Source organism: Sus scrofa, chromosome 5 (assembly GCF_054392235.1).
Source record: "Sus scrofa isolate SSC_HxYL_T2T_F1_AM1 chromosome 5, Sscrofa_HxYL_maternal_Yorkshire_Landrace_v2.0, whole genome shotgun sequence".
Taxonomy (NCBI): Eukaryota; Metazoa; Chordata; class Mammalia; order Artiodactyla; family Suidae; genus Sus; species Sus scrofa.
This window is the reverse complement of record NC_139387.1, coordinates 92,363,978-92,380,477: the sequence shown is the minus strand read 5'-3', so window position 1 is coordinate 92,380,477 and position 16,500 is coordinate 92,363,978. Positions and strand designations below refer to the sequence as shown.

At 44.4% G+C, this 16,500-nt stretch overlaps 1 protein-coding gene across 43 annotated transcripts in view; it reads right to left on the bottom strand.

The window, feature by feature from the left end:
* The window catches only part of ANKS1B (ankyrin repeat and sterile alpha motif domain containing 1B), a 1,062,966-nt gene that overhangs the window by 33,573 nt on the left and 1,012,893 nt on the right, over positions 1-16,500 (bottom strand). For 24 of the 43 annotated variants that reach the window (XR_014804254.1, XR_014804264.1, XR_014804263.1 and 21 more), the window contains one exon: positions 211-317. Coding sequence is in view for 19 of the 43 variants with exons in the window: in XM_084957460.1 (XP_084813586.1) it covers positions 211-297 (87 nt within the window). In the remaining 24 variants the exon portion in view is untranslated. The remainder of the gene's footprint in view (positions 1-210; positions 318-16,500) is intronic. The other 19 variants (XM_084957460.1, XM_084957468.1, XM_084957457.1 and 16 more) reach the window with 1 other exon arrangement.

The following is a 16,500-nucleotide window of genomic DNA, read 5'->3' as shown; positions in this document are numbered from 1 at the left end:
CTATTAGGGAAGGTACCCCGGAGAAGTGAAAGCAAAATGCGTGTTGGAATCTTAGATCAAGTTCCCCAAAGGCGATGTGCCCTTGTGTGGGTGTGGGTGTGGGTTTAGGGAACAGTAAGGTAAGGGGTGGGGAGTGATTAAAACGGGGGATGCTGGGTATGATGGGAAGCAGAGGATTTGAGATCATGTACTCAGGGGTGCGGTACCCACCTTATTTGTTGCGTCAATAAATTTGACTCCTTTATAAGAGACTGAAAGAATAATTGTAGGGACCTTCTTCATTTGCTCCGTAGACTTCTGAAATTCAAATTAGAAAGCTGTTAGAGCAGTTTGTGTCGCATGGCAACTGTAGCACATAATTCTTCCCCTTGAAAGATAAAAATGAGCTCAAGTTAAAAACAACACACACACACATCAAACACACACCAAACAAACTCTGATTTAAATGTACGTATCTCTTCTCTTGGGCTTACCTATGGTTAGGGTTTATAAAGTATCTGTCTTGCACTTGAGGATCTAAAAAGAGCTTGTTGCTCTGCTTCCTGTGAATGAAGGAATACTCCTTGCCCCTGATACCAAAGGAAGAAACGAACAGCTCTGCCTCCTCCTGCAATTTCAAGTGACTATTCTCTGGGCTAGAGTTAAGCCATGTCAGGCTGAACTCCAAGGATGAGTTTAGTGTTAACAAAATACATCCCTCTTTTTTTCCTAGTCTCTTTCTTCAAGGCACATGGTCTGTCTGAATATGCGCTTCAAACAGGGATTTAAAGGACATCATTGCGAAGTTTTGTTGAACCCGGCCAAATCTGTAAAAGCTGATAGTATAGGTACAGCAGAAGTGCTGGTGGCCACGTAGCGTAAAACACTACACTATGACAATCAAGCCCTCCGGGGGGCAGGCTGTACGTTGAGCCAGCGCAAAACCAGACAGTCCAGGTAACCTACTTTATTATTTTGAGCTGCTGTAATCCCTTAGGCCAAGTTCTTATGACAGATGCTCACGCTGGCTGAATGTTCTTAGAGCTTGCAGCTTCTACAGTTTGTACGCATTTGCAAAAAGTTTCTCAGTAATTTAGCATTTGCCTTTTCTGTTTCGTTTTCTCATTCATCACAGGTCACCCACAGTCTGTTTACTTCGTTTCCTGCTGCGGATGCGCCTCATAATCACATTAAATATCAAGAAGAACCTACCTGACAGTTAGCCTGATGCATTTTCCAGACAAGACAGGTGAGAACATAATAGGAGAGAAATACATGAAAAGGTGAGAAGAAACCACTGCAGTAATCCACCCACAGCATGACGCATTAAAACGTTAAAGAGAATCGGCTCTACAGATACATGTGGATGCAGGCAAACTGTTACTTTACAGATGGCCGCAGCCTTTTGCAGACCCCATCTTTCCTTTTTTCTGTTTCCTCATCATTTTGTTGAGTGCACTGCACGGTCTTACGGTGAGTGATACGCAAGAGCCTCCTGCTTTGAGCGTGCCACAGCCAGCTGTCTTATGTATAGTACGGCAATCGAGAGAAAACATAAACTTTCTTGATTTCTTCATTTATAGTACCCACATTCCATTTTTAAATTCTGCAGTGTGACCAGAATGAGAGAAGGTTGGCTAGTGTGAAGGAAGCTCATTAAACTTGATAATGATAATGATTTTTCATCTCTCACTAGAGCCATGGAAAAGGTAGTGCACATTTGCCTGGTTGTTTTGACACCTTTTTTTTTTTTTTCCTTGGCTGCGCCTTTGGCATGTGGAAGTTCCCGGGCCAGGGACTGAACCCAAGCCACAGCAGTGACAACACTGGATCCTTTAATGGCTGGGCCACCAGAGAATCCCTGACACACTTTTTTGATAGTTATTACACCTGTGTCAAAGATAAAGAAAATGGATTATTAAGAGGGTTACTAATTAATATGAAGTGTTTCATACAGCATAGAAAAAAAAGCAGCTCCCTTAAAGTGCTTTTTAACTAGTTTTAGAATTACCCAGACTTACCAGTTTTCTTTTGCAACTACCAAAAAGATATTTTGACATTGGAATATAAGATTCAATACTTTTATCTTTTTAAATGCTTTATGCAACCAACTCTTAAAGATGTGCCAGATAAATGGAAGGCAAGGCTCGAAGAAATAGCAGGCAGTGTGCTGACTGTAAAGCAAGGCAGTGGGCTGGACTTTCGAGAGAGAGGGCTGTGGTAGGAACAGGCAGGAGTGTGACAGGCCACGCGTGTGTGTGTGCATGAAGAATTCTTTGCAAGGAGTGACAAAGGATTTTAACAAATCACCTCACCCATCTCTTACTGTGAATACATTCTTGCAGATAGATCTATGTGTAGCATGAAATGATATACACCTAACATAGGGTTAAGATACCAATATTTTACTTAGTATTGAGAAAAACCCATCCAAGAGAAAAGAAAAACTCATTTGTCATTCCTTCTGCCACTGAATGGTTTTCTCAGGTGGCCCATGTGCTGGGGAAATGCAGAGTGCACTTCAGGAAAGGTCACCCGGACCTCGAATCGTGTGCAGAACCCCGTCTGCAGAACGTGGCTGATGGAGGGCAGGGCCGAGACGGATTCTGAGCCTGGGTCTGGGCTCCTCGGGAAAGGGGGTGGGAAGGACATCCGCCACGCAGCCCGGGGTGTGTCCGACACCATTCCTGGCTTGGTCTGATATACAGAGCAGCTGCCACACAAACGCCGACACATGTGACAAAGATATGAAGCGACTGGCTCCAGAGAGTTCAGCAGCAAGATCCTCGCTCCGCACGAGGGGCTGGGCAAGCCGACTCCATTCACTCGACCAACACCGGGGGCCTGCTCAGGATGACTGATGTGGCTTCTTAAAGGATGGATAGGACATTTGCCAGGTGGCAGAAGAGGACAAAAGAGGCCATGTTAGCAGCAGAAGCAATACACACATACACGTGCCCGGAAATGAGGGCGAATACGGTGGGTTTGGTGACTGGTGGGAGGGGAGGCTGGTACCGAAGGTTTGGAAGACTGGGACTTAGCCTGTCAACTAGAATCCATGGGAAGCTTTTCCGTAGGGAGGGACACGAGCAATCCGTGTTGCCGAGAGAGTTCTGGGGTCGGATGGATGGGAACAGCTAGTGGCAGAATGCTGGGAGGCAGGAAGCTGTGGCATAAATTCAGATGAGAGACCCCAAACACCCAAGATGAAGTCGATGCTCTGGAGGGTGGAAGGGGAGCCCCAATCCTGATGAGGAAGAATCCAGAGGATGTGCTAACTGATGCGCATGGAAGATGCGTGCGTGGGAGAGGCCACAGAGGAGGAGGCCACCAGCCGAGCTCAGGGACACGAGAGGGGAACGTGCTTTTGCGTGACGCCCCTTAACTGTGATTATCGGTTTGATAACCAGGTGGAGATGTCCAGTCGGAAACTAGAAATAAGAGTCAGATCTGGAAATCCGACCACGCAGAGGGGGCGGCTGAGATGGGAGCAGATGAGGCAGCTTAAAACCACCCCTCAGGACATGGATGACACGTAAGAAAGAAGAGTCGCTGAAGGAACCTCCAACAGAGCTGGAAGAAGCCTGACGGCAGCATCTCCAAGTCAAGGAGGAGATTTCTTAGAAGGCTGGAGCAGTACCCGATGCCATGAGGATGAAAAAGCCTAAGAACTGGTGCCCGGCACAGCGGCTGGCACCCATAGGAACTACTACTTTTAGTGGGTTTCCTGGATGAAACCCCTGGCTTGGGCAACTAGAAAAATTGGAGCAGCTTCAGGAGAATGCTGGCCACAGACACAGCAGAGGATACTGGGAGCTGTGCAGTGGACGCCAGTGAGGGGGACAGACGCCAGTGACCTGGAAAGACAGGCAGGTCAGGACTAGGTTGGAATGAGGGCATCAGTGGCGATTTACATCCAGGTAGGAAGATTTCACATCAGAGGTTCAGCCAGGAAGAACAAAGAAGAAAAGAGGAAGGATGGTCATTTCTTTCTCTTTCCCAGGTGCCAAGAATCCTCACTTTGCTAATTGGAGGCAGTGCTGGGGCACCAAGGACACAGGCCTCTAGGAATGTAGTGATGGCAGGGACCACTCTTCCAACCTGGAGCCCAAGCTCTACTTCTCTTTCTGCTGAGTTAAAACAAGACGATGGTGGACCTGGCCAGCCACAGAGGTCAAAGCGGTTGTGGGAGGTCTCTGACGTAATGCACCTCCTTTAAGGCATTTAAAATTTTCTGCAAGAGATACAGATCCAACCCGCTTTCAGGCAATTTTCTGATGGTGTACTTGACAGGGTTTTTTCCAAAGAAGTCTATTCACACATAATTTTAACGAGAGATGAAAATGCACAGAAAGAAGGTAAATATACTGAGTCTTCACTGACTCCTCAGGGAGGCTAGAAATCCAGGAAGAACCTACTTCATTTTATGGAGGCTTTGCAGCTATCAAAATGTGAGCGCAGAGCTTCAGCCCCACCCCAAAGCACCACCCTGCCCATCTTCTCTTCGTGTTACAAGCACCTGCTCTTCCTGCCCAGTCTGGACATGACTGCTCAGTGACCAAGCACCAGTTCTCAGGCAGCTTGTTTCCTGCGACCTATCTGCAGGCTTTGTGGGTTTCCAGATGGTGACTGCTCCCATCTGCCTAAGTTAAAAAGTGAAGCCTTATTTATTTGTATAAACAGAATTCTCTTCCTCAGGCCCACTTCCTGGCAAAATGCTCAGGACAAACTGGATCTTGTGGTTCGCTTTTGTTTCTCGCTGCTTTTTACTCCACCACCCTCTTTGTGGAATTTCTGAGGTTTCCCAGAGTACTTCAATCCCCTGGCTTCGGTGCCAGCTGAACAGGAGAGACTAATTTGTAACAAAGACCTCCGCACACCCAGGCAGCTGCAGACGCAGGGGTAACGCCTCAAATTAACTTAACCTTCGCAGCATCTTGCTCTCCTGCTGAAAGTGGAAAGGGCATAGGGATATTCCATTGTATTTTGCTCATGATTTCCCAAATAAGATTCTCATCCTTTCTTTATTACACGAGAAGCCATATTTAGTTATATAGAGATGTTACCATTCTGAAACCTAAATAAAACGCAACTTTGGCATCGTCAAAGCCACTCCTGTCATCAGCACTTGGCTTTATAGCGTTTTTAAGGATCATACAGAATAGCGATCATGACTTCTTCTCCGGAGGTGGGCACCTGAACTTGCCTCTTAATATGAAAAGTAAATATTTTTAGAGCATTTTTTACAAAAGGGTTTTTTTTTTTTTGATTCACCAGGGAAAGGAGTAACTTTTTTTGCTTTTCCTTTTAAACAACAAGTTATGAACAACTTGGAATATCTGTATCACACCAGGAATTGCCATTGAGCTTTCAGCCCTACAGCACACACTCATTTTCTAATGCAGAATCAACAGGATGAGAACACCCTTTTGAGAGTGCAAGGACCCTCTCATCTCAGAACAGAACGTGCCCAAGTGTGAATGAGAGCCAAGAGGTTCATGACGGGGGCGGGGGGCATGTCCGCCGTGAGCTGTAATGTTGCATTTGAGTCCAGAGTGATGTTTATGCGCCTAATAGGGAATCAATGGTGCTGCAGAACCAGCACAGAGAGGGAAAGAGCGAGCCAGTTGTATGGGGAGGCTGTCGCTGACTCTCCTTTCTTACCACACTCTGATCACTGCCAGGGTATTTTAAGCAGAGACCAGCACAGGCTTCCTGGTGGTCGACTACCAACCAACGTACAGCATATTTTAACCCACACCCGGCTACCCCGAGGAACGCTTTCTAGTTAGATATCAGTGCTGAGTCATAACTAGTCATTTTGCCATAGAATATTTTCCTTAGTTTCAACACTTAATTATTATATTCAGCTTCAGCAAGTTAATTAAAATAGGATCAAACACCCATGTTTGGTAGCCCTAAGTGACTTTCAGATGATTAAAAAAATACACCAAACAAGCATCATTGTGGTGATATTGTGTGCAGCGGAAGCAGCCACGTTGCGGGGATGGTAAGAGAGAAGAAGCAGACCGCCAATTAGCCATTTGAAAGGTACTCTTACCCTCTGGAGCTCAGTTTTGAGGTCACTTGCTGGGGAAAGCTCGGTTTCAGGTCACTTGCTGGCCTTCCAGCTCTCGGGGCAGCTTCCCTCTCATCCCTCCCGCCGGCTCTGGGAGCCTCTGCTGATCTTCTGCATCCGCTTCCGCCTCCACCTCTGCTGCCCTGGGGCTGGGCTGCTTCCCTCACTCCACCTGAGGCTGGCCCTCGCTTTTCTAGATGTTCCTTCCCCCTAATAACCAGCACGTGGTCTCAGGTGGAGCCCTAGAAGGTGCCATTTTTAAGGGTCAAAACTGGCTCAATATCAGCAATTTCACAGGGGTTGCTCTCAAAGCGGCCGAAAACCATGACTGTGAAATGAATGAGCAAATGCATCAGTGTACGGGAACGAGCAGGAAGCCAGCATTACAAAGAATCACACGCCCAGCTTCTGGACACACGCAGAGCTCAGGAGACTTGGAGGAGAACCACGGCTGTGATTCGAGAGGCACCACGAGATTCCTATGGGGTGGCAACACTTTCCCTGAGAGATGTGGTGATATTTCAGCCTCGAGGAGGGAAGGGTTGGGTCTCCATTTCTGCAACAGGAAACTGGCTCAGATTACAAGCACTGAGAGGAGGAGGGGAGGTTTTCTTGAGAGGGCAGAAGGATTATTAGGGGCAGCTGTGGCGTGTCTCCTTCTGGAAGTCTTTCATAATAGTTGGGATTCCCACCTGTCCCCGATGACTTAGGCCTAAGTCTCATTTGGCCAGAAGATGCGGGGAAGTGTCCTTTGCAGGGTTTTTCTGACCACAAGGACTCTGACCCAAAGGCCGAGTGAACCCAGAGCCTAAGGAAGACCCCGTGACAAGAACAGACCAGCACCATTCAAACCACTCCTCCGGCATGAGACCCAGCAATTGTTCTACCAGAGTAATTCACCCGGCACAGAACCGTGCCCTCTCTCTCTAGTCCCCTGGCCCTTGCTGGTTTCCGGGCACTGTGGCAGAATGTTTCACCAGCACAGCTTAGCTACACAGCAGCCTTACTGGAATGCCCAGTGGACCAAGGCAGTGGTTGCCAAACTTTCGAGTGCATTTGAATCACATGGAGCGCTTGGTAGAGAAACCACCCCAGAAGTTTCTGATTCAGTAAGGGTTATGGACTGATTGCCTGCCTCCCTCCAAAATTCATGGATTGAATCCTAACACCTGATGTGATGGTCTTAGGAGGTGGGGCCTTTGTGAGGAGCTTAGATCATGAGGACGGAATGAATGGGATTAGTGGGCTTATAAAAGAGGCCTGAGAGCACACCCTTGCCCCTTCTGCCAGGAGAGGGCACAGAGAAAAGACGGCCATCTAGGAACCAGAAGTGCCCTCGCTAGACACCAAATCTGCCAGGGCCTTGATGCTGGATTTTCTAGCCTCCGGAACTGTGAGAAATAAATTTCACCCAATATATGGTATTTTTGTGACCGCCTCCTAATCAGACTGAGACAGTACGTCTGCGGTAAGGTCTAAGATTTTACATTAAAAATTTTTTTTTCTTTTTCTCTTTTCAGGGCTGCACCTGTGGCACATGGAGGTTCCCAGGCTAGGGGTCGAATTGGAGCTGCAGCTGCCGGCCTACACCACAGCCATGCCAGATCTGAGCCACTTCTGCGAACTACAACACAGCTCACGGCAACACTGTATCCTTAACCCACTGAGCGAGGCCAAGAATCAAACCCGGGTCCTCATGAATACTAGTCGGGTTCATAACTCACCTAGCCACAACAGGAACACCCAGATTTTGCATTGATAACAAATTTCTAGATGCTGCTGCTGCTGCCAATCTGGGGATCACACTTTGAGAACTTACGCTCTAAAGCTGCACATGATCAGTTTGATCGAAAGTCACTGTCAGAACTGATCTCTGCTGCTGCGCCTATACACTGAATTGTACTGCATCTTACATTAACTCAGAGAGACTTTATCAAAACACACGATTCTCCACTTGACAAGTGATTTTCCCAAATCCTTAGTTAGGACTTAGCTGCAGCTCTTGGTCTTCAGAGTAATTAACAAGTATTATTTAATTCATTCGTGGTTCCTCAGGGGGGCTGTGAAATTAGACAACATTCTGCACATAAAATAAAGAGGCCAGGTCCTAGAGACAGATTCTAGAGTTACATCTAGATTAGATGTGGACCGAATCAAACTGATAAGCCCAGGAGTCATGCTGAACATGTACCTTTTCTTATAAAGCTCCCTAGTTCCCCCTCAACCAGGAATACATCCAAGATATTAAGTAATGCCACTGAGAGATGTGACAAGAAAACATCAACACATTTTTGTGTACTGCTTCTGGGAGTGTAAATTGGAACACTTTTTTTGTAAGGCAGTTTGGCAATCCTGACCCAGAGTTTCAAGATGTGTAGACTCTTTGATCCAGTTATTCTACACTTAGTGGCTTATTCTAAAGAAATAGCCAAGCAGCGGGAAAAGACTTAGGGGTAGGGAGGTTATCCATAGTATTGGTTATATTTTGAAAAAACTGGAAATGAACTAATGACTGACAAGGGGAACTAGTTACGCAAGTTTGGTTTGGATATGACTTGGAATACTGGCCAACCACCACAAATTACATTGGAGATGAATATTTATTGGAATAAAACTGTTTCAAGATATACTATTGTATTTTAAAATAGATTATAAAACAGTAGGCTCAGAATAGTCCTGGTATTTTTTGGTAGAACAGTGATGCTTATGAATGCATAAATAATCAGTCTGGAGGATTACATACAAACAAGGTGTCAACAGAGGGGTGTTTCCCACTTCTGGGTGGTAAAACTCTAGTTGTTTTTATTTCTCTTTTCTGTATCTCTATTTTAAAGGTGAATAATGATGAACATGTACTGCTTTTGTAAGAAGCAAATGTAAAGTTTTAAAAACTTAAGTTTTTGTAAGTTAAAAAAACCAATTGTAAATAGTGCAAAAACACGTGGACTCTTCCAATCTATTGTTTGTAAGTACAGCTTCAGGGTGTGTGGTTGTCTTGAATTTATAAATGGGCCCAATGATAAGGTCCTTCTTCCAGTGCCTCCACTACTGCTACAGTGAGTAAGAGCACAGGACGATATGTCTGGATTCCTGTCTTAGCTTCAAACTATGTGGCCATGTCTTTTAACCTCTCTCTGTCTTAGTTACCTTGTCTGTAAAATGGGTGTGTTAATATAGCCTCTACTTTGTGAAGCTGTTGTGAGATTCAGTTCCCAGCATGTAGTGAACATCAATAGACTTGGACTACTATTATTCGGAGGATTAATGCTTTCACTTAGCTGTCCAAAGCACAGCATCCCACTGGCAAAGGAGGCCAAAAATAAAATCAAAACCTGTGAGCATATCCGAACAATCTCTGGGCTACATGCTAGGATGGCAGGGAAACGGTGGCTGCAATGGTTGCAACAGTGAACTTTAGCAGAGCAATTTAAAGACAACAAGTAGAAATTAAAGGCAGAAGAGGGGAGTTCTCGTGATGGCGTAGTGGTTAACAAATCCAACCAGGAACCATGAGGTTGAGGGTTTGATCCCTGGCCTTGCTCAGTGGGTTAAGGATCTGGCGTTGCCGTGAGCTGTGGTATAGGTCACAGACGAGGCTTGGATCCTGTGTTGCTGTGGCTGTGGTGTAGGCTGGCGGCTACAGCTTCGATTAGACCCTTAGCCTGGGAACCTCCATATGCCGCAGGAGCAGCCCTAGAACAGGCAAAAAAAGACCAAAAAAAAAAAAAAAAAAAGACAGAAGAGGTACATGAAATCTTTCAGTGACGTAGAGCAGTGAAGGTGTTACATGGGAGAAAAGCCAGTAACAGGAACAAAACAAAACAAAACAAAAAGCTGAGGTATGAGGATGCTATGAGATAAGGTGGTTGGGATGGTTTAGTCTTCCAGTGGATAGACCTCTAGGAAAATTACTCATGTAACAAAAAGTACACATGAGCAAAACTCAGTGATAGGGATTAGAACTGCGGCAGTTTCTTTATGTGCACTGATATTTTAATACACACAAATTCAAGGGCTTAGACCTGTAATTACCTGCCTTGTGCAGTACTTTTGAGACAGTGAAAGATAAAATTTGATTCTGTCCTCAAACTTGGGCAACAGGAACTTTTAAAACACAGTTGTTAGTAAGTTGTTTTCCAGCCTGGTTCCTAAGAAGCAGTCCCTGAAATTATTTCCCACACAAGGGATTTGTATAAGCACAGAAGGACTAAACAGGACTTCAATCTAAGTTTCTCCAAGGAAAGAGGTCTCCTAATCCAACATTTCCATCTGATTCTAAAATCTAACATTTTTCCAGCTTTCTACTCCACTCTCCACTATTAATTTCTTAGTGAAAATTAGTGTAGAAAAAAGATGACCTTGACATTTCAAGGAAGGCCCAGACAATTATTTGGAAATCTATATATGTGAAAATTCAATTTTAGAATTGCTTCCAGGTTAAAAGTCTAAAAATCATTTAAGTTAAAGGCAACACCCTCAACAAGAAGTCTGAGCTATGGTGAAACTATGGTCTAAGCCTTTTGGGAAACAGAGCTTCCAAAACCTAAATACATTGGAAAATTTGCTTATTCTTTTCTCCTTTTTTTTTTTCTTTTTAAGGCCACACCCATGGCATATGGAAGTTCCCAGGCCAGGGGTGGACTCGGAGCTGCAGCTGCTTGCCTACGCCACAGCCACACTAGTTCTGCACACCACTTTTGCAGCCTATGCCAAAGCTTGCGGCAACACTGGATCCTTAACCCACTAAGTGAGGCCAGGGATTGAACTCGCATCCTCATGGGCACTATGTCAAGTTCTTAACCTGCTGAGCTACAACGGGAACTCCAAGACTTGCTTATTCTTGACTTTAATTTTAAAATATTTCCTTTCTTACATCAAGAAGGCCAATTTCTACCCTGTTGTAGAAAACATTTCTACATATATCTGAAAACAGATATTTCTTTTTTCTTTTTTTTTTCCCAAGGAAATTTCCCTGAACACAAACACCTGTGAACAATTCTAACCGTCAACTATGGGATTAGAGAAAGTCAGATTTCAGAGTATTAAATTGAACACGATGGCCTACGTCTTATAGTAGTACATGATCCCTAATGGTAGATTCAATTCGGGAGGTGATAGAGTGCTGTGTATTAGTGATAAATACACCCTGGGGCAAATTTCAGGGCTGGGGGTGGGGTATGTATAAGTCTAGGGAGGCAAAATGGAATAGTAGCAACTTCTCTGGCCACAGCAAACCCCTCACTCTAAGACACCAAACATTGTATGTCTTAGAATCTCTGAAGTGGGAGCCCCTCATACCAAAGAGAACTGAAAGGCCAAAGCAATCTATTTACTGCTCTGTAAAGTTCAGCTCTGTGGACACATTATTTAAAAGAGGCAACTCCCAATTGATTTAGGAACAAATTACTTCCCTCCAATATAAAATCCCAAATTACATGTAATATCTACAATGCTCCATTTTTTCTCCTCTTTGGCAAGGGCCTTCAAAAACTGGAAAGCAGGAGGTCCCATTGTGGCTCAGTGGAAACGAATCTGACTAGTATCCATGAGGACGGAGGTTTGATCCCCAGCCTTGCTCAGTGGGTTAAAGATCTGGGTGTTGCCATGAGCTGTGGTGTAGGTCGCAGATGTGGGTTGGATCTGGCGTGGCTGTGGCTGTGGTGTAGGCCAGCAGCTACAGCTCCGATTCAACCCCTAGCCTGGGAACCTCCACATGCCATGGGTACGGCCCTAAAAACACAAACAAACAACAACAACAAAAAAAACCCCAAAACCCAAAAAACTGTAAAACAGACTGCAGCGTTCCTAAGTTTTTGAACACTCTCTTACACACTGTGTACACAGAAAACCAGGGTAAGGCCGGGGCCTCTGGCATTAGAGGTGGGGAAAAACAAATGAAATGATCCAAAGCAAATCTCTCCATCAATTCACTTGTGTTTCAAACATTTGGAGGAAGAGGTCAATGCGTGTTAAGACTTTGGGGAACTGGGAGTTCCCGTCATGGCGCAGTGGTTAACGAATCCGACTAGGAACCATGAGGTTGTGGGTTCGGTCCCTGCCCTTGCTCAGTGGGTTGATGATCCGGCGTTGCCGTGAGCTGTTATGTAGGTTGCAGACGCGGCTTGGATCCCGCGTTGCTGTGGCTCTGGCGTGGGCTGGTGGCTACAGCTCCGATTCCACTCCTAGCCTGGGAACCTCCATATGTCGCAGGAGCGGCCCAAGAAATAGCTAAAAAAAAAAAAAAAAAAAGACCTTGGGGAACTGGACCCTTCACAGTCTAGGAAGCATCACAACCGCCTCCTAAGGCAGCTATTACTCAGCAGGCCCTGGGAGTACAGCCTCACGGTTCCTGCCTTCTAAGGGGCTTGGGGCAGGAGGAATCAGATATCCCCCGGTGCCGTGTGAGGTGTGACAGAGGGAAGGTTCCGTGCTCTGTGGGGAACACGCCAGGGGAGCATCATATGCAGGATCCCAAAGCTAGTGCTTCCCCTCAGGAATCCTTTCAGAAAGGAAGACTGCCTCTGAGCACAAATTGAGCTGGAAAACCCAACCAGGGACAGAAAGGCAGCATGAAATGAATGTGCTCAGACCAAATAGATATCTTTTACAACCCCTTATGTATTCCTAATACATTTTAAAATATATATTTTAAAATTTTAATTTTAAATAGGTGTGCCTGTGAAGTGGTCATAGGCAGGAAGGAAGCAGCCAAGTTGTGCCACTACGGTGCAGAATAAGTCATAGAAATCATTCTTCCTAAAAGTGTGCCTCATCATCAAGGCATAGATAATCTCATTTACTGTTATTTTAAAAAAAACTCAAAGATAAGACAAAAATTATGACTTTATTTTAAAAAAATGGTCAAGGTTTCTTGCAGGTTTCTATTGATTCTTTGCACTAAACACAATTCAGAAGATCATTTTAAGAGGTAATGCCATTTGCAACAACATCATGGAACTAGGGACTCTCCCACTAAATGAAGTACGTCAGAAAGAGAAAGACAAATACCATAGGATATCACTTACATTTGGAATCTAATACACGGCACAAATGAATCTTTCCACAGAAAAGAAAATCATGGACTGGGAGAATAGACTTGTGGTTGCCAAGGGGGAGGGAGAGGGAGTGGGATGGACTGGGAGTCTGGGGTAAACAGATTGCATTTGGAGTGGATAAGCAATGAGATCCTGCTGTATAGCACAGGGAACTACATCCAGTCACTGCGATGGAAGGTGATAGAGGATAATGTGAGAAAAAGAATGTATATATATGAATGACTGGGTCACTTTGCTATACAGTAGAAATTGACAGAATACTGTGAATCAACTATAACACAAAAACTAAAAATCATAAAATAAAAAAATTTAAAAAAAGATAATTTTAAGAGGGGCATTACTGGAGTTCCTGTTGTGGCTCAGTAGTTAATGAATCTGACTAGGAACCATGAGGTTGCGGGTTCAATCCCTGGCCTTGCTCAGTAGGTTAAGGATCCGGTGTTGCTGTGAGCTGCGGTGTAGTTTGCAGACACGGCTCGGATCCCGTGTTGCTGTGGCTCTGGTGTAGGCCAGCGGCTACGGCTCCTATTTGACCCCTAGCCTGGGAACCTCCATATGCTGTGGGAGCAGCCCAAGAAATGGCAAAAAAAAAAAAAAAAAAAAAAAACCCAAAAAAACAAACAAAAAAAAGAGGGGCATTATTTAGAGTTTAGATCCATGGGGGGGGGGGGATCTCACCATGAGAAACCTGCATATAAGTTTTTATAGAAGCTCTATTCATAACTGCCAAAACTGGGAAGCAACCAGGATGGCTTTCAATAGGTTAATAGATAAACAACCTATAGTACATCCATACAAAGAATATTACTCAGTGATAAAAAGAAAAGAGCTTTCAAGCCACAAAAGGCGTGGAGGAACCTTAAATGCCTTTCGCTAAGTGAAGAAGCCAGTGTGAAAAGCCTATATACTCTATGAGTCCAACAGTATCACATTCTGGGAAAGACAAAACTACAGAGACATTGAAAAGGTCAGGGTGGCAGGGGAGAGAAGAGATGAGCAGGTGGAGCGGCGGGGATTTTTAGGGGGGAACGCTATTCTGTAGGGTACGCTAAAGGGGTGGAGGTACAGGACATGATACGTTTGTCAAAAACCAAAACATCGAATAACACAAACCATGAGCTCTAATGTCAGTTGTGGACTTTAGCTAATGATATATCAACATCGGTTCATAATAGTGACCAATGAACCACACTAATGCAAGATGTTGGTAATAGGGGAGACTGGGAGGGTGGTGGTGATGCAGGGTCCTCTCTGTGCTTTATGCTCCATTTCCCTGTGAACCTAAAACTTCTCTAGCTACAAAGTCTATTAATTAAAAAAATCCAAAGATCTTAAGACAGTTTGAAGAGGAAAGAGAGTGGTTAACCTGAACAAAGAGAGAAGTGACTCCATATTGTGGAATGATATGCATTACTCTCATCTCACTCATGGTAGTTTATCATGGTACGTTTTTTGTCTTTCTTTTTTGGCCGCCCCGAGGCACAAGGAATTCCCAGGCCAGCAATCAGAATGGAGCCGCCGCCGCAGCAGCTGCAGCATCACCAGATCCTGAACCCGCTATGCCAGGCTGGGGATCTAACCTGAGTCCTGGTCCTCCAGAGATGCCGCCAATCCCGTTGTGTCAAAGTGGGAACTCCTATCATGGTGTACTTTTCATTGAAATAATTAGGTGTATAATAAAACGTCGGGAGATTAGTGTGGAATTACCTTTATTTCAGAACTGAACTGGATCTTAGAGATGAATAAACAGGTTGAGTTAAACTTAGAAATTAACTAATGATGACTATCAAACACCCTAAATGAATCTGAGAAGGGGAAATTGTGTTTGGTTTCTGCTGGGGCAAAGTGAAGGTGTTAAAGTAAGTGTTATGGGAAAAAAAAACCATTTAGAGTTGCTAAGGAAAAAATTCTCCCAAAGTTTTAATTTATGTTAATATATTGGAATATACCCCAAATTATTACATATGTGTGTACCTAAATGGTTTAATTTAGCTGGTACTAATCTTATAGACTCTGAGAGGGTTCCCAAAACTATTTATTTAACATAAATGATCCACTTTTTCAATTATTCAAAAACTTGGGACAATCAGTATTCCACTTGCACACTGAGAGGCAGTACAGCCTGAGAATTTGCGGGTGGTGGCATTAGACTGCCTGGGTTCAAATCCCAGTTTTAGCACTGGCTGAATGACCTTGGGCAAGTGACATAGCCTTTCTTTCTTTTCTTTCCTCCTTTCCCTCTTTCCCTCTTTCTCTCTTTCTTTCTTTCTCTTTCTCTCTCTCTCTCTCTCTCTTTCTTTCTTTCTTTCTTTCGCTTTTTAGGGCTGACCCGCAGCATATGGAGGTTCCCAGGGTAGGAGTCTAATGGGAGCTACAGCTGCTGGCCTACATCACAGCCACAGCAACACCAGATCCGAGCTGCATCTGTGACCTACACCACAGCTCAAGGCAACCTGGTATCCTTAACCCACTGACCGAAGCCAGGGATCGAACCCACATCTTCATGGATCCTAGTGGGGTTCATTAACTGCTGAGCCATGAAGGGAACTCCAACTTAGCTTTCTTTGGCCTTTGTTTCCCCACATGGAAAGTGGGGACAAGGGCAACACCTGTCTCCTGATTCATGAATTAATGCACATATCACTTGCGCAGGGCATAGCATACAGCTCTCAAGTATCAACTGTTGTTAGTTCTAATAAACTGATTTTAGGAGACCAGGCCTGATGGCAATGTGAAGACACCTCTACGGTGATACTTCTCCAAATCTGGGGCTATTAAATGTTAACATGTTGGTTTTTCCCACTGGATTGTGCTCAGTGAGAGCAGGAGCCAGATCAGGAGTCATCTTTGTTAGCAAAATACATTTGAGGAAATATTTCTCAAAATAGGGAACCACACTGATTTAATTCTTATTAGGAAATAAATTTTAATTTCAGCTAAAATTCATACGGTTGAATTAAAAACTTTTTTTTTCTCAATTGAAGGAGTAAACCAGATAAAGTTTTAATCTACTATCCTTTGGCCTAAATGACATTACTGCATATCAATTTTAAGATTATCTATGTCCTAAAGTATTTTCCCCGGGGAACTTGATTATACTGAATTTTTGGCTGAAATGCCACCATGTTGAAAACAGCAACTTGAGGTTCAAACTGAACATTAACTGCAAGTTGAGATCACACCATTTTTAGTTAGTGAGACTTCTAATTCACAACTCAGTTGTCCCAGATAACAGATCAAATCTGCCCTTCTGGTTTTGAAAGGCTCTGGTGAACCCAGGGAGTGCAACTTTAGCTACTGTATCAAAGACTAATACTTATCTCTTAAGATGGCAGAGGAGAAGGACTGGAGCTCAACTTCTCTCATAAAAACAACAAAATTACACCC